This window comes from Trichosurus vulpecula, chromosome 5 (assembly GCF_011100635.1).
Source record: "Trichosurus vulpecula isolate mTriVul1 chromosome 5, mTriVul1.pri, whole genome shotgun sequence".
NCBI lineage: Eukaryota > Metazoa > Chordata > Mammalia > Diprotodontia > Phalangeridae > Trichosurus > Trichosurus vulpecula.
This window is the reverse complement of record NC_050577.1, coordinates 176,535,538-176,559,317: the sequence shown is the minus strand read 5'-3', so window position 1 is coordinate 176,559,317 and position 23,780 is coordinate 176,535,538. Positions and strand designations below refer to the sequence as shown.

At 42.0% G+C, this 23,780-nt stretch overlaps 1 protein-coding gene across 1 annotated transcript in view; it reads left to right on the top strand.

Annotated features, from left to right (window-relative positions):
- The first annotated feature begins 227 nt into the window (after positions 1-227).
- PFKFB3 (6-phosphofructo-2-kinase/fructose-2,6-biphosphatase 3) overlaps positions 228-23,780 on the top strand; it is a 112,655-nt gene continuing 89,102 nt past the window's right edge. Inside the window, exon 1 of the mRNA XM_036759351.1 lies at positions 228-438. Within this exon, the coding sequence (XP_036615246.1) occupies positions 423-438 (16 nt within the window). The 5' untranslated portion in view covers positions 228-422. The remainder of the gene's footprint in view (positions 439-23,780) is intronic.

Here is a 23,780-nt window from a genome sequence, read left to right as displayed (position 1 = left end):
ACCTTGGCTGTTTCAGCCCCTCCACCCCAACCCCCCCCCCCCCCGCCTTCTCTCCCTCCCTCCCTCCCCAAGTCGGCCTTTAGTCCCGGGAGAGGAAGGGTTACAATTTCCGAAAGTAGCAACCTCCCGGATTATCAGGGTTTCCTGGTTCCCAGCAGTTCCTGCCTCGCTCGCCAATGACGCCAGCCGGCGATGACCAAATATGTCCATTTCCCTTCCTCCCGCAGCTGCCTCCGCAGGCGTCGGGTTCCCGCACTGGCCGTGGAGTCCAAGGTTGGCTCCTGGAGACTTAGACTTCCACCATCCCGGTGCCCGGGACGCGCAGAAGGATTCGTCCCGGCGCTGCAGGCGCCTTCGTCATCCTTTGGAAGCCTTGGCCATTTCTGCATCCTCCCGGGACTTAGCTTCCTCGCTGTGGCGAGATGCCCTTCAGGAAAGGTAGGCAGAGCTCTCTTCCAAACTTGTTGCGGGGCTCGGTTTGCATCCCGGCTCAAAATACCCCTAGGCAACGGGAAGAAGGCGGGACTGGCTCGGGGGTGGAGTTAGGCAGACCCGCGCATTCTCCCCAACCTCCCCTCCCCACCTCTCTAGGTTGTTAATGAAGGAAGGAAGCGACGATGCTGCAGTGGCTTTGCATGGGTTTGCTGAGGCAGCTGCCTGCCTGGTTCACATCAGCATGAAGTTCTTAGGCTAAGATCAGAGATTTCGACTTGCTGCTTAGTTCCATTCTAGGGACTTTCACCTGCTTTTTCTGGCTGCCTGTTTGCCTAGCTTGTCCACCACCTCCTTCCCTACTCCAATTCTTTGAGGCGGAAGATGCTTCCATAGGTCCATATTCTGCCTGCCTACTGTCCAGCCCTGCCTCCACAAATGGGACAGATTTATGTCGTTTCGGTTGTCTTGGGAATCAGAAGGTGCGGCTCTGAGCTCAGAGTGTAGTTCTTGCCAATCTTGGAGACTTTTAGGGTTGCAGATAAAAGAGGGGATACGGAATCTTTCAGGGATTTCACTGAGCTGGAGTTTTCGAGGTAACCTTGTAAAGAGTGGGATGGTATTGGGAGCTTTGTATAGATTGAGATTTCAGTGTTTCACTAAGTGCACTTGTCTGAAAGAGCTGTGTGCGTAGGGCATATCGTGGGGCTAGCCAGGTCTGGGTGACCCTGGCTTAGCAAGGTAGTATGCAACAAACTCTGGTTTCAGTTTGAGCGGGATCTCCGCAGTAAAAGAGACCTTTCTGACCCAATTTCGTTCAGTCCCCTTTTTTCTTCCTTATGTTGTGCCCTCGAGGGTCTCCTCCCCCCACTACCATCCTTCCCTCCCTAGGATGAAGGTAGGCCACTTCCACGTGGGCCCTCGTTTTGCATGTGGCGAAGGCGAGAAGCCAGCCTAGCAGGGGAAGAGATGGAGCAAAATCATTAGCAGAAACAAAACCGGTACTGGCACACACAAAGTCTCTTCTGCCTCAGCCAGGCTGCTGCAGAAACTGGTGGGAGTGGCCGTCAGCAAACCCCACCAGCTGTGGGGAAGACTTGCTTTGGTTTTTTTGGTTTGGGGAGAGTCTGCAACTGAAATAGAAAGGTGGTGCTCTCCCCATCCAGTGTTTGTTGTGGTTGGGAATCACTTGGGCTCTTGTGAATGATGATTACTCAAGAATTAATCTAGCTTCTCCGGCTAAAACTCTTTCATGCAATATAAACATTGTGTATGTCCTGGCTATTCGTGTCCTAATTCTTTAATTGCTGAGCATCAGTCATGAAATTAGAAAGAATGAACAGGCTCACAGTTTCCAGACTTATCTGTATTCCATGGATCATGTTCTCTTTCAATCCACGGCCATTGCCAAGCCTTCCAAGTTGCATTGTGGAGTCTCTTGGCTCTTACCCATTATATTTATTTCCACGGGGCCTTTATGAGCTCAACAACCAGTCAGACGAGAATGGTTTCTCCTGCTTTTCTCTGAAATCGAGCCACCTCTGGAAGAGGATGAGACAGTTATTTGCTACTTTGTGTTTCAGAGCGGAAGAGAAGATGAGAATGTTCCATCGTGAGTAGGAGTGGGAACCAAAAGGCAGGGGCAGGGTTTTGTTCTTCTCTTACCCTCCAGGGCTGAGTCATCTAATCATTGCCCTTTGGGGTGCCTCAGTTATCCCCTACCCATCGCTGATGACAACTTGGGGTCAGCTTTCCCTTCCAGCACATCATTCTTTGTCTCATTTGGAGTTCTTTCACATGTCGGAACGGATGAAGGCTTTTGACATGTGGCAGCATCATCGCTGTGTGCCTCAAGGTTCAGACTCCAGAAGGGCAGAAGCCATCTCTGTTCAAATTTCCTTGTTACCACTTTCAGCTTAGTAGAACATCCAGGGCACCGTCCAATAGTTTTGACAACTGTCATCATTTGAATCCCTTAAGTCATAGGGTGGTGTCTCTGTAGTATCCTATATCATCATCACTAAAAATAATAATAATAATAATAATAATAATGATTATTATAAGGCCGTGCAGAGTTGCAACATATTACCAACAAAGAATCACCAAAAGGAGAAGTATCAGGAAGCGATTCAGGGATGTAATATTTTTAGACTGGAAAAAGAGCAAGGCCATCATGTATGCAAGAAGGTTAACAGGTGATCCATTGGCATCCATGCAGCATCAAGAGGTCTAGAGCAGAGAGTCTATCTAAACCTTTTTGTTTGTTTGTTTGTTTGTTTGTTTGATGCACCCCTTTGGAAGTCCAGTGGAGCCTATGGACCCTTTCTTGGGAAATATTTTAAATGCATAAAATAAAAGCTATGGTATGACAAAGGAGACTGATTGTATGTGTGTGGGACAAACCACAGGCTCAAAATAAACAAAAACAGAAGTGTCTCGGTTTTCTCAAGGTAGAAACAAAACAGAAGCTTTATTTGATCATGTCTCGCGAGAATTGGGCATCTCCCACTACCAGGGTGGGATGGTAGTGCAGAGAGGCAAGGGGGAGAAGGCAAGCAAGGGGATATATAACCTTGTACAAACAATTCTAAGAAATTCCACCCCTAGAGGCTGGACCCCTGTCCCTATTTGCTGGGACAGGTGGCCTCACAACCTACCCCAGAGTAAGTTTATCCAATACTAGCACAGAAACTACAGAATTACCTTATAGGGAAATCTCAATGTTAAGATGACGGCATGCGAGTAGGCTACGGGAGGGGGAGAGGGGGAGACCACCTGATTTCCCCGAAATCATATGATTTACAGGAAAACGAAACTTAGGCCTAGTGAGGTCTCCATCCTAACTAAATTTGTACTATCTGAGTATTACCTTGCTTGATTTATTCATGGGAAGCTTTCACAAACAATCTTGTATCCCACACATATGGAACTACAGTTATTAAAGAGCAGCTAGGTGGCGCAGTGGGTAGAGCACAGGGCTGGAGTCAGGAACAGCTGAGTTCAAATCTGGCCTGAGATACTTCTTACCCGTGTGACTCTGGGCAAGTCACTTTACCCTGTTTGCCTCAGTTCCCGCGTCTGCAAAATGAGCCGGAGAAGGAAATGCAAACCACTCCAATATCTTTGCCAAGAAAGCCCCAAATGGGGTCACAAAGAGTCAGTCACAAGTCAACAACAACAAAAGTTATTAAAATACTAAGAAAACAAGTTCATGAAATCAAGTCTCTCAGCATATTGGGTAGACACTCCCTGTGGAGGAATTATGGGAGGACATCAATGAATGAACAAGGGCCAATGAATCGATGAAATAAAAACCTACTACATGTCAGGTACTGGGCTAAAGACTGGGGACACAAAAAACAATAAATTAGGATAGTCCTTGACTTCAAGGGACGTGAGCGTGAGATGCTCAGGATGAGGAGGCATGGATTTTACCTTGCCCCCCTAGAGAGAGTACTTCCCTGGATGCGATCTCCAGTACTCCAACATGTCCGTTGAAATACCAAGGTAATAATAAATTAGCAGTATTTGTAAGCTATGTAAATATATTTATATACATGTATTGAGTAATTCAGGGTCACTTGCATGCCGCTCTGATGCTGAGATGCACGCATCTCTGGGCCTGGTGATCGGCTGAGCCATGTTCAGAGAGGTTCATCCGCAGAGTGACCTCTTGGGGATGAATTTTTCAGCCTCAGAAACTCCTCCTCCAACAGTGATCACTGTCACCTCTCTCCTAAGGTGTCATGGAAGTTGTCGCCTATTTTACAAGAACTGACAAAGCCACAGGTAAGTATTGAAGTATAATTGTTATTCGTCCTTCATTTTTTCAGAGGACCAATGGTGTCTTGATTCGTGAGTGAATTTCATTCAAGTGAGGCAGAGTTGCACAAAGTTGTCAGCCTCGGTCTCCCAGAGTCATAGATGGCCTGGGATGCAAGTATCAAAGTATAATTTATAACCAATGCCCTTTTTTTAGAGCTTTATAGTTTATAAGATGCTTCTGTATACCTTATTTCACTGGATCCTTACAACTCCCCTGTGAGGTAGGTAGAGTGGGTATTATTTATCCCCATTTCACAGAAGCAGGATTGAGGCTTGAGGACAATGGAAAAGTCATACATCTAAAAAGTAGTGGATCTGGGACTGAAACACGAGTCTTCTGATTTCAAGTCTGATATTGAGTGCTCTTTCCACCACCCCATGCTACTGACAACAGGGACCATCTTTTGCGTCTTTTTGCCCAGTTCTTAGCACACTATCTGGCACATGGTAAGCACTTAATAAATATTTTTTGACTGACTTCTCTCTCTGATCACAGCCTCTTTGTGAATGCCAGAAATGCAGGATACACAGCAAGTTTTGAGCTGGAAACTGACTACCAACATAGCAGGAATTTTGGTTTTTATCAGCCCCTCTGAGAGTACTGTGACAGAATATGGAGAGGATAGCAGTGGGGTCTATATTCTTGTCATTGATAGTGACTTGCTTCAGAACTCAGGACGAGTGATTTTTATCTCCGCTGTTCTCAATTTCTGTATGTAGAGTAGAGGTCATCCCTGCCGTAATGCCAAGCACCAATATCTTTTGGCACATATAACCTGGTACCTTTGTACTGATAGTGACTCAGAAAAATGTGTGTCACAAACTTAATGTTTGATTCTTGTGTGCCAGCCAAAGGTGGTTTTTGTTGTTGTCGTTGCTGAGTTGTTTCAGTCGCGTTCAACTCTTCGTGACCCCATTTGGGGTTTTCTTGGCGGAGATACTAAAGTGGTTTGCAATTTTCTTCTTCAGCTCATTTTACAGATGAGGAAACTGAAGCAAACTGGGTTAAGTGACTTGCCCAGGGTCACATAGCTAGGAAGTGTTTGAGGTCTGATTTGAACTCACAAATGATGAGTCTTCCTGACTCCAGCTCTGGCATTTTATCCACTCCACCACCTAACTGCTCCCAACCAAAAGTACTTGTATTCTATTTTTCAGATACCTCCAAGCTTATGATAAAGTACTGATTTCTTTCAATGTTCTATTTTACTTTATTTAATCTAAAAATTTTAAGTTCAATTTAATTTTATCTTTAGTTTCAAATATCTCCCCTTTCTCCCCTAACCACTAAGAAGGTAAGAGAAACAAAACCCCTTACGAATATGCATAACTAAGCAAAACAAATTTCTATATTAGCTACCTTCCCCCATGCCCCAAAAAAGTAAGAAAAAGAAAGAAACAGAAGGAAATATACTTCGGTCTAGGAGAGGGAAACCTGAGGCTTTAAGGCCACATGGCCTCAGTCTGTACTCTTAGTCCATCAGGTCTGTATGGGAAATAGGTAGCATACTTCCTTGTGGAAAGCATAGAATTGTGGTTGGTCATTGTGTTGATCTGAGTTAATAAGTCTTTCAAAGTTGATTATGTTTACAATATTGCTGTTACTGTATAATAGTTCTCCTACTTATTTTTTAATTTAATTTTTATTTAATATTTTAGTTTTCAACATTGATTTCCACATGATTTTGAGCTACAAATTTTCTCCCCATTTCTACCCTCCCGCCCATTCCAAGATGGCATATATTCTGATTGCCTCGTTCCCCAGTTAGCCCTCCCCCCTTTCACTCCACTCCCCTCCCATCTCCTTTCCCCTTACTCTCTTGTAGGGCAGGATAGATTTCTATTTCCCATTCCCTATATGTTTTGTTTCCCAGCTGCATGCAAAAAACAACTTTTTAAAAATTTTTTTAAGCATCTGCTTTTAAAACTTTGCATTCCAAATTCTCTCCCCTCTTCCCTTCCCACCCACCCTCCCTAGGAAGGCAAGCTAGTCAACATAGATCACACATGTATCATTATGCAAAACACTTCCACAATACTCATGCTGTGAAAGACTAACTGTATTTCCTTCCATCCTATCCTGTCCCCCTTTATTCAATTTTCTCCCTTGACCCTGTCCCTTTTCAAAGGTGTTTGCTTTTGATTACCTCCTCCCCCTATGTGCCCTCCCTTCTATCATCCCCCCCTTTTTTTCCCCTTCCCCTTACTTTCCTGTGGAGTAAGATACCCAGTTGAGTGTGTATGTTATTCCCTCCTCAAGTTGGATCCAATGGAGTATGATTCACTCATTCCCCCTCACTTGCCCCCTTTTCCCTTCCAACAGAACTACTTCTTCTTGCCACTTTTATGTGAAATAATTTACCCAATTCTATCTCTTCATTTCTCCCTCTGTCAATATATTCCTCTCTCACCCCTTAAATTTATTTCATTTTTTAAGATATCATCCCTTCATATTCAACTCACCGTGTGCCCTCTGTCTGTATTCCCTTCAATGCCCCTAATACTGAGAAAGGTCTCATGAATTACACACATCAGCTTTCCATGTAGGAATGTAAACATAACAGTTCAACTTTAGTAAGTCCCTTATGAATTCTCTTTCTTGTTTACCTTTTCATGCTTCTCTTGATTCTTGTATTTGAAAGTCAAATTTTCTATTCAGCTGTGGTCTTTTCATTGAGAAAGCTTGAAAGTCCTGTATTTTATTGAAAGTCCATATTTTGCCGTGGAGCATTATACTCAGTTTTGCCAGGTAGGTGATTCTTGGTTTTAATCCTAGCTCCTTTGACCTCCAGAGTATCATATTCCAAGCCCTTTGATTCCTTAATGTAGAAGCTGCTAGATCTTGTGTTATTCTTATTATGTTTCCACAGTATTCAAATTGTATCTTTCTGGCTGCTTGCAATATTTTCTCCTTGATCTGGAAACTCTGGGATTTGGCGACAATTTTCCTAGGAGTTTTCTTTTGGGGATCTTTTTCAGGAGGTGATCGGTAGATTCTTTCAATGTCTATTTTACCCTCTGGTTCTAGAATATCAGGGAAGTTTTCCTTGATAATTTCTTGAAAGATGATTTCCAGGCTATTTTTTTGATCATGGCTTTCAGGTAGTCCAGTATTTTTTAAACTCTCTCTCTTGGATCTATTCTCCAGGTCAGTGGTTTTTCCAATGAGATATTTCACATTGTCTTCCATTTTTTCATTCCTTTGGTTCTGTTTTATAATATCTTGATTTCTCATAAAGTCACTAGCTTCCACCTGCTCCAGTCTAATTTTTAAGGTGGTATTTTCTTCAGTGGTCTTTTGGACCTCCTTTTCTTAAGGTGTTATTTTCTTCAGTATTTTTTTGGGTCTCCTTTAGCAAGTCATTGACTTGTTTTTCATGGTTTTCCTGCATCACTCTCATTATTCTTCCCAATTTTTCCTCTACTTCTCTTACTTGCTATTCCAAATCCTTTTTGAGCTCTTCCATGGCCTGAGACCAATTCATATTTTTCTTGGAAGCTTTTGATGTAGACTCTTTGACTTTGTTGACTTCTTCTGGCTGTATGTTTTGATCTTCTTTGTCACCAAAAAAGCAATCTAGAGTTTGAGTTTGAGTCTGCATTTGAGTCTGAGTTTGTTTTCGCTGCCTGTTCATGTTCCCAGCCAACTACTTGACCCTTGAACTTTTTGTCAGGATATGACTGCTTGTAGAGTAGAGAGTACTTTGTCCCAAGCTTTAGGGTCCAAGCACTGCTGTTTTCAGAGCTACTTCTACTCCACCATCACCCCAGGCTCTGTCCCAGCAGCGCTCCTCCTCCCCCAAGAACCGCCAACCAGGACCTCAATACAGATCCAAGCAGAGCACAGCAAGAGAATCTGCCTTTGTGCCCACAAAGTACTCCTTGCACTCCCGCTCTGATCTGCTGCTAGATTCATCCCATCGTGTGAGCCAGGAACTTGGGAAGCAGCTGACGTTGGAGTTCTGGAAGCAGCCTCAGGGGCTTCCTGTTGCTGCTACCCGCCACCACTGTACCACCTCTTCCACCCCTACGGCTGGTGGCTGGACGCCTCTGAACTCAATCCCCCAGTTTCCCCCAACCTGCTGTTTGGCATTTGTGGATTGAGAAGTCTGGTAACTGCCACAGCTCACTGTTTCATGGCCCCAAGGCCTGTTCCAGCTGGCTGACCCTGGATCTGTCCCAACTTGGCCCATGCTGGGCTGCCCTTCACTCTCAGCACCATGGGATAGACCCTTCCTGGCGACCATCCAGGCTCTCCTGGGCTGGAGATGTTTCCCTCTGCTATTTCATGGGTTTTGTAGCTCTAGAATTTGTTCAGAGCCATTTTTACAGGTGTTTAGAGGGATTTGGGGGAGAGCTGAAACAAATGCCTGCTTTCCAGCTGCCATCTTGGCTCGCTCCCCCCCCCCCCCCCCCCCCCCCCCCGCTGCCCCAGTTCTCATAGTTCTGCTTTCTTCACTATGTATCAGTTCATACAAGTCTTCCCAGGTTTTTCTGAATGTATCCCCTAAGATGCAGCATTATTGAGGTCATTGATTGGACTATGACAGCAAGTAAAGATGAAACGATATGTGATAGATTTAGGATGGTACTGTTCAATTGACCATGACGTCTTGCCAATAGAAACAGGTTCTTTAGGCAAAAGCTGATGGGGTGTAGTAGATTAAATACCCTTCTTAGATTCTGGAGAGGTGAGCTCACATTCCACCTCTATCACTTGTTAGCCTTGTATGAACAAGTCCTATCACCTCTCTGTGTCTCAGTTTCAGCATCTGTCAAATGGGGATAATTATAATTGTGTTACCTACCTTAAAGGATGTTGTGAAGAAAGTGCCTTGGGAACTGTAAAACCCTGTATAAATTGAGTGTTCTTAACCTTTTTCATGTCATAGACCCCTTAGGCAGTCTGGTGAAGCTTGTGGGCCTCTTCTCCGAATGCATAAAAAATACAAAAGGAAATTATGCATTTGTGTGTATTTAGAATTATAAATTTAAAATTTAGAATTATAAAAGAAATTAATTATATTTAAATAATTTATTTTTTTAAAGTTCATAACCCCATGTTAGGAACCTCTGTTGTAAATGAAAGTTACGAATAATAATAAATTAAATCCTGGGTGCTATCCTGTTCTTTAGCATATAGGAGTTGTTAAGGTGGGTTTTTCTTGGGGAAAGAAAAAAGGGTCTTCACTGATCCCAACCTTTAGTTATCATGTAGGGTTTTAGCCTGATGGATGCTACATGGAGATAAAGCTTAATTTCAAATAGAAAAGATTTAGGCTGGATCTGTGCTCCCAGATGCAGCTACGTGTCACAGTGGATGGAGCAGGCAGCTTGGAGTTTAGAGGACCCAAGTTCAAATCTAGCTTATTAGCTGTGTGACCTTGGGCAAGTGTGTCTGCTTGCCTCAGTTTCCTCATCTGTCAGATGATCTGGAGAAGGAAATGGCAAACCACTCCAGTATCTTTGCCAAGAAAACCCCAAATGGGATCACAGGAGAGTTGGCTCTGACTGAAATGACTAAACAGCAGTCCTAAAAGATGATGAATGAGGGAATTAGATAACCAAAGATAACTGTAGAACTTAGATTGTATACAAAATTGCAGAGCCTTTTTTCCTTAGATAGCTTTGCAAATAGGATAGACAACAATCTCTCTAAGTGGCAGGGGAGCATTACACCTGCTAGTTGACCTCTTGAGATTCCCTCCTAGGTTTAAGAGTCTATGAAAATTAACTCAGCCAACCCTGTCACCCACGGTTCTTCCATGACTTAAGTGCAGCAGTGTCCATTATGGGCAGGTGAGATGCAGGACACTCGTTGCATTCTTCAGTATCTTTGTAAGAGTTGCATTAAAAACCAGAAGAGAAAAGAGTACTTGTGTAATATGTGTATGACGTGTCTGTGACATGGAGGGGTACGTCTACGACAGTGTCAACAGTATGATTTCTAAGGACAGGGATGTTACCTCCATTAGCACTCCACCTGCCTATAAAGGCTGAATTTGTATAATAGAGGCTTTAGATTAAGAGCATCATTGGACTCTGGTCTCATCCCTTCCCTTCTGTATAGAGCTGAGGGATTCAACTTTCTAAAACATCACTTTCGCCCAGCTGTTCTCCTTGGCATCAACTTTCCCCTCCCCCCAGTGACTTGCCCATTGCATCAATTATGGCTCCCTCATGGAAGGGAGTCAAGTGGTAGCATTTTTTTTCTCCTTCCCTTCCTTCCCTCTCCCCTCCCCAAGATAGCAAGCGATTTGATATAGGTCATACATGTACAATCATGTTAAACATTAAATGCTTATTTTAAATGAAAAGGTGATTGAATAGCTAATGATGATACAGATGGATAGAGGAACCTTCAAAGGAGGAGAGGTCTCAGAGTTTGTCTGGCATTCCAAGATGAAAAAAACTCATTATTCTTACCCCCAAAGAGTTGGCAGTTTAATGAATGGATTTTATATGTAGAGAAATAAGTGTGATTCAAAGCAGAATATAATGAGACAGAGGAGAATTCCAGAAGTTCACTAAGTTACTAGCTACTCTATGACTTACTGCCCTCGTCAGGTTTTTTAGCTCTTGGACACTTGGCCAAGTTAGCTTCAGGTGGCAAAAAGAATTCTCAACATATCAAACTTTGCTCTTTAAAGACTTTGTCCCTGTAATAAAATTTGCCAGGATCACCAAGGGATCCAAGCTCTCCAAGGATGAAGGTTTGTGGAAAGTAGTTTCTCAGAGGGTTTCCCCATCCAATTCCTCTTTTCTCTAAAACTCTACCAAAAAATTAATTCTAAATCAAAAGAAAATTTTCACATGACACAGGTTTTCTCTGTAGGCTTTTAACCTCAGCTTATAGATTTCTGTATGTGTCATTTGTGAAGAAGTCAGCACTAGGTACTGCCCTACCCTTTTGAAATTCTAGGGATGGGAATTAATTCCAGGGGTTGATTAATTTATTAGCAAATGTTTGGTTGCTAATGAATTTATATTAATGACAGTGATCACAATGTCCAATGTAAATACATTTAGTAATCTTTTCTTTATAATAACTTAATGAACTAATTTGCTTAAGCGCTTATGAAGAAACTAGTTGCAATCATTGGCTTTTTATTAATAATAAATTTTATTTAAATTATTTTAATTAATAAAAAATAAACATGTACACTTTTGTTTCGAAATAGAAACAATATGTTTAATATAGTTAATATATTTATTATATGCTATAATGTTTTTATAAAGTTATTAGTTTAACAATACATTTAATTAATGAACAATTTATTTAATAATAAACTGGACTTAGCATCTGAAGCACTTGGTTGCAAGTCCTGCTTTTGATACATACTACTTATGGGACTCCATGTAAATCACTTAATCTCTCAGTATTCTAGGCCAGGGCTTCTTCAACTTTTTTCCACTTAGGACCCCTTTTCTGGTTTGGCAGCATTCATTGGCTTTGCATGGCCTGAGGGCACGCTCAGTGCAAAGTATACATGCTTCGTGTTCAAAACCAAGGCTGCAGTGAAGTTACAAGATACAGTACATGCAAGTGCTGCCAGAAGCACCTCAAATTCATTAATGGGTTTGATTTTGAATTAAATTTTGCCCATTGTGCATTCAGAAATCTTTACTGTTGCTAAATTTTTCACAATCCTGGATGGGGTTGTGACCCACGGTTTCAGAAACACTGCCTAGGCGGGTCTCTAAAACTGAAATTGGAGAGTAATCTGCATTGGCACAAAGAGTTTCCTCCCAAGAATTTCCTTACACTGGTGAAATCACAGATTCAGTACAAGTTAATAGTCCTATTTTGCATTAAGACTGCATCTGGAATACTATGTCAAGTTCCATTGAAGGATGACCAGGACGGATGAATAAATGGACATTAATTGTCTTCAAATATTTGAATGCTGTTATATTACAGAGGAATTATAGCCAGGAAGACGTGTCCAAATTGGACGTCACTTAACTTCTCCTTGCCTTTTTTTCTTCATCTGTAAAATTAAGGCATATACTCAATGGCCTCCAAAGCCCTTCTAGTTCTAAATTTATAATTCTATGGTTCTTCTTGGCCCCAGAGGGCAGAACTAAGACCAAAAGGTAAAAATTACATGGAGGCAAATTTTGGCTCAACACAGGGAAGCCTTTCTTTATAATCAGAGTTGACTCAAAGTGAACTGACTGCTTTGAGAGGCAGTGATTCCCCTGTCACTGAGGATCTTCAGACAGAGGTGGAATGATCCCTTATCGAGAATGTTGGCAAGAAAATTCATGCTTCAGGTATCAGCAGTTGGATGAGATGACTTCTAAGGATCTAGTTCACCTCTGAAATTCTGTAGTTATTGGTAGTGTGATCTGAGAAACTAAACAGGGTCAGGTAGTAGCTGTTCATTAGAAGAAAGACCTTTGGAAAAAAACAAACAAACAGATGATGACTAGGATTTGGCCAGAGGCATACAACATGACCCAGGCAGCAGCAGGTCTGGATAATAGGACTGAATCAATTGCTTCGCTAAAGTTGGTTTAATTGGGTCACTGATGACTGCATTAAAGAGACATTGGGTAGGAGAAGGGGCTTCAGAAAACCAGGCACTGTCACATATTGCTAGTGAAGCTATGAACTGGTCTGACCGTTCTTGAAAACAACATAGAATTATGTACAAAAAGTCATGAAACTGTTCATACTCTTTTAGGCCAGTGATCCCACTATTAAGCATGTACCCCAAGGAGGTCACAGACAGAAAAAGGATTCCAGATGTTCATAGCAACCTGGAAAGCTGGCATTCACAGATTGGGGAATGACTGAACAAATTATAATATATAAGTGTAATTGAATATTATTGCACTGTACGAAATAATGAATTTTAGGAATTCAGAGAAACATGGAAAGATGTTTGAACTGATCCACAGTAAAGAATGCAGAATCACCATGACCATATATAAAGTCACTCTGGCAGCTAAGTGCTGCAGTACATAGGGTGCTGGATATGGCATCAGGAAGATGAGTTCAAATCCAGCTCAAGACACTTTCTAGTTGTGTGACCTTGGGCAAGTCACTTGACCTATGTTTGCCTCAATTTTCTCAACTGTAAAATGGGGATAATAATGGCACCTACCTCCTAATGTTGTTGTGAGGATCAAATGAGATAATAATTGGAAAGTACTTAGCACAGCGGCTGACACATAGTAGGCACTATATTAATGTTAGCTATTCTTATTATTATTTGTAAAGTGTTTAGCATAGTGCCAGGCACATAATAGGCACTATATTAATGTTAGCTATTCTTATTATTATTTGTAAAGTGTTTAGCATAGTACCAGGCACATAGTAGGCACTATGTTAATGTTAGCTATTCTCCTTATTATTTGTAAAGTGTTTAGCATAGTGCCAGGCACATAGTAGGCACTATATAAATGCTTATTTCCTTCCCCTCCCCTTCGTAAGTTGTTGAGTCATTTTTTAGTCATTTCTAACTCTTTGTGACCCCATTTGAGAATTTCTTGGCAAAGATACTGGAGTGATTTGCTGTTTCCTTCTCCACCTGATTTTACAGATGAGGAAACTGAGGCAAACAAGATTAAGTGACTTGCCCAGAGTCACACAGCTAGTAAGTGACTGAGGCCAGATTTGAACTCAGGAAGATGAGTCTTCGTGACTCCAGACCTGGCAACTCTCTCTATTCTATGCACAGTGCCACCTGGCTAACCTTGTTTTTGTATCGTGGACCACCTTAGCATTCCTATGAAGCCTGTAGACCAGGAGTGAAGAACCTTTGGCCCCCAGGCCGCATGTGACCTTCTAGGTCTTTGGGCATAGCCTTTTGACTGAGTCCAAGTTTTACTGAACAAATCCTTTTTTTAAGGGGATTTGTTCTGTGAAGTATGGATTCAGTCAAAGTCCTGTACTTGAGGACCTAAAGGACCACGTGTGGCCTCGAGGCCACAGGTTCCCCACCCCTGCTATAGACACTTTCTCAAAATAATATTTTTAAATGTACAAAATACACATGAAACCAATTATATTGAAATATAGTTATCAAGATATATTTTGAAAAAGATCATAGATTCCAGGTTATGAACTCGTGGTCATGCAGTAGTGTAAATGGAAAAGAACATTAAAATGAAGCCAAACTCTGAGTAGTTGTAATGATTTAACCTTGGCTCTCGAGAAAAGATGAGGTAGCGCCCTCCTCCTCTTGGTTGAGAAGTGAAGGACAACAGGTGCGTAGAATGGTTCATACACTCAGATTTGGTCACTGTATCAAGTTGGTTTTACTTAACTAATTTTATTTGTTATGAGAGAGGCCTCATGTATGGGGGTATATATTTGGAATTGACTGATATAAAAACAAAAGGCATCGATAAAACATTTTTAATGAAAAGGGATTGAGCACTTAATGGTGATATGGCTAAGTAACCTCAGAGGACAAAAAGTTGTAGAACTATGGGGGAGGGATTCAGAGAAACATGAAAGAGTTGTGTGGACTGAAGGAGAGCAAAGGAGACAGAACCAGAGAAATATTCGTAATAACTGGAAAAATGTAAATAAAACAATAGAAAATCAAAGCCAAGCTCAGATTAAATGCAGTGGTTACTCTTGATTCCAGATGACAAGACCCGACTCAAATCTCACCTTCCCTAGGATGTTTTTTTTGGTCCTTCCTCTTCTACTCTTCCCTATTCACTCTAAGATAAGTTTCCATCACCTCTTTGCTATTTTCTATCTACACAGTTAGTAGCGTATTCTCTCCCTTTGAATGTGAGCTCTTTGAGGGCAGGGACCATATTTTTGCCTTTCTTTGTACCCCTAGTTGCTATCATAGTACCTGGAATATAACAAGGGTTCTTAACTGGGGATTTGTTCACTTGTATTTAAACAACAACTTTGACGGCTGCATTTCAACATAATTGGTTTCCTTTGTAATCCTGCATATTTTTAAGCATTTAAAAACATTATTCAGAAAAGAAGTTCATAGGTTTCACCAGACTGCCAAAGGGCTGAGGACCCCTGTAATAAATACATATTGAATGCTTATTGACTAAGTTTTATCAGTGAATAATTAGGTCCCTCAGGGCACAACTGTCTAACTAAAAGAAGCTGATGGATTGCATGCTTGGTAAACAACCATGAAGCATCACAGGCTTCTCTTTCTCAAGGCTTCATAAGAAGCGCAGCTAGGTGGCACAGTGGGTAGAACACCAGCCCTGGAGTCAGGAGGGTTTGAGTTCAAATTTGACCTCTGACACTATCTGTGTGACCCCGGGTAAATCACTTTGTCCCAAAAGCCCCCCCAAAAAGAAAAAAAAAGACACTATAAGGCATTTTTCTGGCTCAATTTAAACTCTCCTTAGGGGGACAGCTAAGGGAAATTAGCATCATAAGTTTGGTGTCCTGGCCCAACACTATCTTGGGTATTGTTACCTCTTAAGAGCATGGGTTCCAGAGTACATTTAGACCTCAGTAGTTTGGGGGAAATGACTAACCTCTCAGCCAACAGGCAGTAAAATCAACCAGACATCTTTCTTCCTTGGCCTGTGAATATCAGAAAGAACCACATGTCTTTGGTTCACTTCGAAATTACTATTTCCTGGTGAGGATGAATCATAAATTGCTAGAGCTAGAAATGGAGGCCTAGAGATTCGCCTGGGTCACATAGATTGTACCTTTGCTTCCCCTTCCATTTAGCTCCCCTCTTCACCAAGCTGGAGCAACTTGGTTGTATCTATATTGATGACTCCTTAACCCTTAGGGGAAATGATACCTCTTATTTTTATCCTATGATGAAGGCGTCTTGTTATTGTAAAGGTACATTTCTCCTTGGGTGGAGGCCTGGGGCTCCTTGAGTACTGAGTCATGCAAGGGAATTTGGGCAGTCTGAAGAAGGAATCCCAGAGGTGTGGATTACTCTTTGGGATCATTGTCTATCTGTCTTCTCTATTCTTGAAAGTGAGCTGAAAAAGGGAATCATCTCTTAAGCAGGAAGCAGACAGTGAATGGATGGCCTGAAAAGGAAGGAGGTGATGGGATATCTGTTTTTGGCCTTTGGAAAGAGCTGATGGGATGGGGTCAGGTTCCAGGGAAAAAAATAACCGCTGTGGGAATAGGCCCAGATGCTAGGGTTCATTTGATAGCACCAAATAATAAAATCGGTCTTAACCCACTACTGACTATGCCTCAGCCAATTATCACATAGCAGACAGAACCCAGGATTTGGAGTTAGGAAATCTGAGCTCCCATCCTAGTTCTTCGTCTTACCAGCTGTGTGAATACGGGCAAATCAACTACCTTCTCTGAGTCTCAGTTTTCTTATCTTTAAAATGGGGATAATCATATTTTCTTTGCATACCTAACAGAAGTTGTCAGGAATTACTTAGTAAGCTTCAAAGTTCTTTATGAATGCGAACTGTTATAAACAGGTCAAAAGTGATGTGGGTCAGGGGTCAGGGTGGAACTTTGAAAGCTAAGAGAGGACTGAAGATATCACAAGGTCTACTGGGGGATAATCTGGAGGGATTAGATAGGCAATGTTTTTATCGTTTAGAGGATAATGGAAATGGAGATGTAGTGACAAGATTAGGTAGTGAAAGCCTTTTGCATCTTCCTCTTCCTTCCCACACTAGGACCCGCACAGAGATGAGTCTGGGAAGCCTTCTAAGAGAGGGGTTGTGTATCTTGAGCCCCTTTGGCAATCAAATGAGAGTGCATTAAGAGAGTCTTAAGAATATGACCGGAAAGATTGGTAGGGCCCATTAAGAGAGGGCTTTTAATCCTAGGCTGGAGGCAATAGGAAGCTACTAGAGATTTCTGATAAGGGATGTGGGATGGTCAGATGAGTTGTTTTTGTAACATCAGTTTGGCAGCTATTCGAAGGATAGATTGTGAACTGGGGTTTAGCCTTAGAGGGCAAAATTAAGAGTAATATGTGGAAGTTGCCAAAGGTCGAATTTAGGCTTTATTGTAAGACAAAGCTAACTAGCAATTGGTGTGATCTGAAAGTGTAATGGGCAGCCTCAAACTGAATGATCACTTGCTGTGTTGGGGAGGGGATTTTTTTTTTTAGCCATTGTTTAGATTAGATGGGCTTTGAAGTCCTACCTCTGAAATTATATAAATTCTGTAAATTCTTATAATGGACTCATCGGTCATTCAAGCTGTTTCTGTTTACATCTCCTCCCAACCTCTCCTGTCCCCCACCTCTATTCCCAGGGACCTAAGTGGATAGAGCACTGGGATTGGAAATGTTATTTTGAAAGGAGTCTGTAGGTTTCTAGGTGGTGATGAGGTTTGGGGTTGAGGGGTGCTTGAGACACCAAAATACCGACACACCGGGTCCTGCAGAAAGAATTTGACTCAAGCTTTCTCAGCCAAGGAAAAAGACAAAGTTTATTAAAGATTCGCCATAACGGGTTGTCTTAAGAAATCTCACCCTTTGTGATGCTTGTTTTCACAAGCGGGCCAGATTCAGTCTACTGAATCTGAGCACTTTGATGGAGGCAAGATGAAACTTACGTACACAAAGATTGTAGGAGGGATCTAGGGTGGTGCTGGGGTGATGGGAGGAGAGGTTTAGGGAGGGTCTTGGGAAGGAGTCTAAGGAGGAGCTTGATGGGACTGGGATGAGGTCAGACTCCAGAAACCAAGAGAATGGGATTAAGGGTGGGAAGTAGCTAAAGGCTACCTGGAGATAACAATGTAGGGCTAGGCTAGTTTAAGGGTAAAGGATCTGGGCATAGATACTTTGACAAGATCAAAGGTGGAAACTAGCCAGACAATGGAGGGCTAGGCTAGGTTAGAATAACCTAACCTAACCTAACCTAGAGATTTGGGCCTAGCAATAATGAAAGGCTTATGGCTTCAAGGCAAAAGCCTCATCTAGTGGGAAGATTCAAGGGGAGTTGGTGGTGCTGTGGATAGTGCTCAGAGTTCCAGGCCTGGAGTCAAGATGGCCTCAGACACTTACTAGCTGTGTGACCCCAGGCAAGTCAGTTAACCCTGTTTACCTCAGTTTCCTCATCTGTCAAATGAGCTGGAGAAGGAAATGGCAAACCATTCCAGTATCTTTGCCAAGAAAACCCCAAATGGGGTCACAAAGAGATGGACACGACTGAAAACAAGCTAACCATACTGACTTAAGGCATTAAATTATTGTTTTTCAGAGAGAATTTTTGAAAATTGTTGGTTAAAATGATATGACATGTAAAATGCTTTGCAAATCTTGCAATACGATGTAAGTTTTAAAGATAAGAAAACAGACTCAGAGAAGGTAGTTGATTTGTCCATATTCACACAGCTGGTAAGTGGAAGAACTAAGATGGGAGCTCAGATTTCCTAACTCAGAATCCTGGGCTCTGTCTGCTATATTGTAATTGGCTGAGGCATAGTCAGTAGTGGGTTAAGACTGATTTTATTACTTGGTGCTATCAAATGTAAGTTATTATTATTATTATTTAAAGAATTATTGACCTACTCTTGTGAAATCTAAATTGCATTAAATGTAAGACAGGCCAAAGGTACTCCTTTGGGAAAAGTAATGCACTGAAATGGAAGAGAGAGTAAATCCTTATCAGTCAAACTACCTTTGCCCTAGAAAGATCTGATATAATTAAAATTTATATAACAGCTTCTAAGGACAAAGGATGAAACTTCTCATAGGTTACTGTGGACCTCTTTTCCATTTAAGGGTCATAGAACCAGAGGGGGAAAAATATTTAAGAGCTACATGAAAGGAGGGAGCAGCTGGGTAGCACACTAACCTGGAGTCAGGAAGACTCATCTTCATGAATTCAAATCGTCCCTCAGATACTTACTAGCTGTGTGACCCTGGGCCCGTCACTTAACCCTGTTTGCCTCAGTTTCCTCATGTGTCAAATGAGCTGGAGAAGGAAATGGCAAATCACTACAGTGCGTTTGCCAAGAAAACCCCGAATGGGCTCACAAAGAGTCAGACACAACTGACTGAAACAAATGAATAACAAAAACAAACATCATAGGAATGGTTTCATGGGCAAAGAGGGCTTCTTATAGAGAGAAATGGAAAATATTGAGCACACCTGCTTTTAAAATTAAGAACTTCAGTGTAGCAGTGGCTCTATGAAGTCACTAATGTAGGAACTTCCTCTTGTGCCACACATTGCAACCCATCCATGACTTCATCCCATTCAAGTCTTAGCCCTGTCTTCCAATGAATTCTCTCATGATAGGTATACCTGATACTAGAAGGCTTCCTTTAAATATTCCGTGGGCCCTAGGGTCACATTAATACTGAAGTATTGAACAAACTTTATTGAAGTACTACATATGTTAAAAAGGATGCTGTGGTTCCATATTGTATACTTCTGAGGATTGTGAAGAGAGGGAAGAAGCGGGGTGTAAAGGCAGTGAATGGGGAGAGCTTTCCTGCCCATTTGAGTGGGTTTCAGGGGCGGGGCTCTCAGGGTCCTGGGGGGAGTGGCTAGGACTGGAGCCAATGGAAGCCTGTGGTGGGAGGAGCTTGCTGAAGGTTGGAGCAGAGCTAAGAGGCAGTTGGTGAGAGCAGTAAAGAGCTGAAAGAGAGAGGAAGCAGTCAGCTGGCTGGAACACAGCTTGGAGATTGCTGGCAAAAGTGGTGACGATAGTGGCGGCAGGTGCTACAAAAAGGCAGGACTAACACTTGTGGAGACTGGAGAGTGCTGAGCAGGGGCTTGAGGCCAGTGGGTGGTCTTCTTGCTGGAGGACCCTGGCATTGGGGGAGGGAAGCACCAGTATGGCTTGGCTTGCTGCCATAATGTTTTTCTGTGGCTTCCTGGTCACTATTGTGAAATGGGCATACTGGTCTTGGAAGGCTCTTGCCAGGATGTTGGATTGGGGACACTGGTCTATGGGTCTGCTACTTTTGAGTTTCAATAAATACTTTAACTCCTCTGCCTTATACTTAGAGAATTCCTTATATCCTGCAATTCTGGACCATTCAGGCATATTCATGGTTATCTTTGAAGTCATGAATTCTGCCTTACTGATACAGGGGGAGGCAGAGAAAGACCTAGCCTGGTGAGAGGACAGAGAGACAAGTAAAGCTAAGGAGATTGAGGTTAGGTAGTAGGTGAATTTGAGGTCACACCTAGCAATTCACTGGGGCCTTCACTCATCATCTATGATAAATTTATGTTTAGAGTATTAGGCTGCTAGTGGGAAGATATAGCCAGGCTGGAAGACTAGAGTTTAAATGTGGCTACAGATACTACTCGATATGTGACTTTTGGAAAGTCACTTTACTTCTGCCTCAGTTTCCTCATCTGTCAGAAGGAGATAATAATAGCACCTAGTTAAAATAATATTTATAAAGTGCTTTGCAAACCTTAAATAGCTATATGAATGCTAGCTATTACTGGTAGTCATTTCATAAATGTATACTCTCTGCCAGTGGAGATCACATACTATCCACCTCTTCTTGTCCATATCTTCCCATAAATCATCCGTGGAGGGTCTCTTCAGTGTACCAAGGCCTTCTTCTAAGTCCTTTAACATTTCTGATGTAGCAGTTCTACCCCAGGCTGGCTAAGTTAAGAATCTTTTACTTTTGAGTACGTAACTGGCCCACTTCCTCTTCCATTTATATGTCTTGATTATATTTTCTATTCTACTTATGTCTTTTACTTCCATACACATCACCATTAGTAGTAGAGGGTGTGTTAAGATCCTTATAATTATAGGAAGACTTCTGGGACACCCTGTATATTGTTATTGATTTATATCCAACATTTCTTTTACCCCTTGGGCTGCCTATAATTCTGATTTTTTAGAGATCTTGGTATTCAATGATTCTTAGTCCTATGGCAATACCAAGAGAATATTGGTATTAAGAAAGTAGGTTTTTTGTCAAGGAGCATCTTGGAATTTTTGGAAGTTATGTGCAATTTCCCAAATGCTCTACTTCACTGTTCTTTTAATTAATCAACAGTGCCTGCCCATGGTGATAGTGATGTCCATCTAGCTAAATTGACACCATTTGGGTAATATATCTTCTTCATCCACTTCACAGAAGCCCAGAATTTTAGAGTTAGAAGGGACCTCAGTGACTATCTAGTTTGACTCAGGAAGAATTCCCACTATAATATGCCCAACTAATGGTAAATCCGGCCTTTGAATGAAAAAAGGTCCTGAGGCTACCCATTACCCTTTGTGACAGCTCTAATTCTTTGGATGGTTTGCCTTAGATCGAGCCTAGATTGGTCTTTTTGCAATTTACACCTGTTATTCCTGGTCCTACTTCCTGGGGCCAAAAGGAACAAGTTTAACCTCTCTGTAGAATGATTTTACATATACTTACATATTTGTATCTAATGGTAGCCATCTCTAGGGTGGAAATTATGGGGAGGGAAGAGGAAAAAAGAAATTTACATGATAAATTTATTATATATTGAAAAGGAATAACAAATTGTACTTAATAGATTTGCAGATTCATGTGCATCATCTTTTTTTATTCTATTATGTAATAGAAATGCTTGTTTTATTTCCTAAATTAAAAATAAAATAATTTTTTTTTAAATAGAGAGGTGACATTGAAAAAAAAAAAACTTTTCAAATAGTTAAAGACAACTATAGTGAAGACTCACCTGAGTCTTCTCTTTTCCAGGCTAAACGTTCCCAGATCCTTCAGTGGAGCCTCATAGGGCATGGTTCTAAGCCTCTGACTGTTCTGGTTGCCTGTCTTCTGGATGCTTTCCAGCTTAAAAACTCTTTCTTAGACTGTGATGCCCTAAAGTAAACCCAATACTCCTGATGTGGCCTGACCAGGACAGAGTACCTATCACCTCTTTATTTCTAGATACTGTGTCCCCTCTTAAGAAGGACCCAAGATCTCATTCACTTTTTTGGCACATCATATGACTTACTCCTCCTGACAGGCTTGTGGTCTGTTTAGACAGACAAGACTCCTGTCTAAACATTTCTCTCCATCTTATTGTAACAACAATGTTGCTAGCAGCTCAGTGGGGGCGTAAGACCAACAGCAACAGCACACAGGAGGGCTACTAGCATACGTTGTTTGATATGCTTTTTTCTAAGGAAAGCAATTTTAAGGGGTTTACAATCTCACTTTAATTAAACCTACATATATTGTTCACTTAGTTTAGAGGAAAAAGTCAGCATCCTGAACTTCAGAGAAAACACAAACAGAAGTTACAAGCAGAAATTATATAAAGTGAGCAAATAACACACAGAAATCAACAGACAGACCTCTAGCTGTCTGACCAGGACATTACCTACACAGTTACCAGAAAGAGAGGCACCAACATCTAGGTTTTCAAAGCAGGGGATCCTACGGCTACCCAGAGTCTAGTCTGGCCAAATCACCAACACTCTTCCAATGAGCTGTAATAAGAGGGCAGAGTTTATAATCTCAAAGAAGATCATAAACATGTCTGAAAGGTTCGGAATCGCCGGATAGAAGAAACTCTCAAAGTAGAAGGCAGAAGAATCAAAACATTTATTTAGGCTCCACAGTAACCAACCCATGAACCAGAAGCCCCATTTTGATATGTTGGTCATAATCTTCCAGGCCCAATAGGTACGCCTTGAAAGAGTAACCAGGAGGCTACAGAGAAACATGATTGCGTAAAGCAAAATCATGTTTCCCCCTTGATGGTAATAAGATTACCCACTGGACTGAAGTCTTTGTTCAGCTTCCTCCCGTAGATCAGCTCTGCTACTGGCAGCTCCTGCCTCAGCTGTGTCTGTGGCTGAAACTGACGTAACTGTCGTAACTGCCTCTGTAACTGCCTCTGGCTCCAACCGGAAAAGGAAAGAGAGGAAGAATCTTCAAGCTGTCCTCTCCCCTCTTATAGGGTTTCTGACATCATCAAGCTCCGCCCAAATGACCAGGGCCGATTGGTTCCTGAGTTGGCTCCTCCCCCTAGGGTAGACCAGGTTCTGGAGCTAACACCTCCCCTCAGCCAGCCCCATGACTCCCCACACAGGAAGCCGTCTGCCTCCCGGCATGCTCCCCGGGCCTCCTGCCCCGGAAGAGCAAGCCACAGTGTCCAGAGGCTCAATGAGGCAAGCTGAGCCATTCAAAGAAAACAAAAGCCATTATGGCTACATGAGCGTACCCCCAAAAGGAAACGCCAACCTCAGAGCTCATATACCCTGCTTAAGGCCCTGAGGGCTCAGTGCCTACTTAGCAAAAAGGGGTGTGAGAAAGATCTTAACTCACTAGCACCATATCATATACTCCATTTGGGGTTTTCTTGGCAAAGATATTAGAATGGTTTGCTATTTTCCAATCAATGACTCTTGGTTCAAACAAAAACAAGACTCAAAGACATAGGATTGCCTCAGGGCTAAGAAGCCCTCCAAAACAAAAAACAAAAGATTCCACTTTACCTGCAGGATTCAAAGGCAAGACTTATTAAAAGGCACTTCATTGCCTTAGCATTCCAAAAGAGAAAACAGTAAAAAGTCCCACCCTTCTTACCATTACATTTATACTTGTGGATTTGGTTTTTTTTTTTTTACAAGTCAGTAAACATTTATTAAATACTTCCTATTT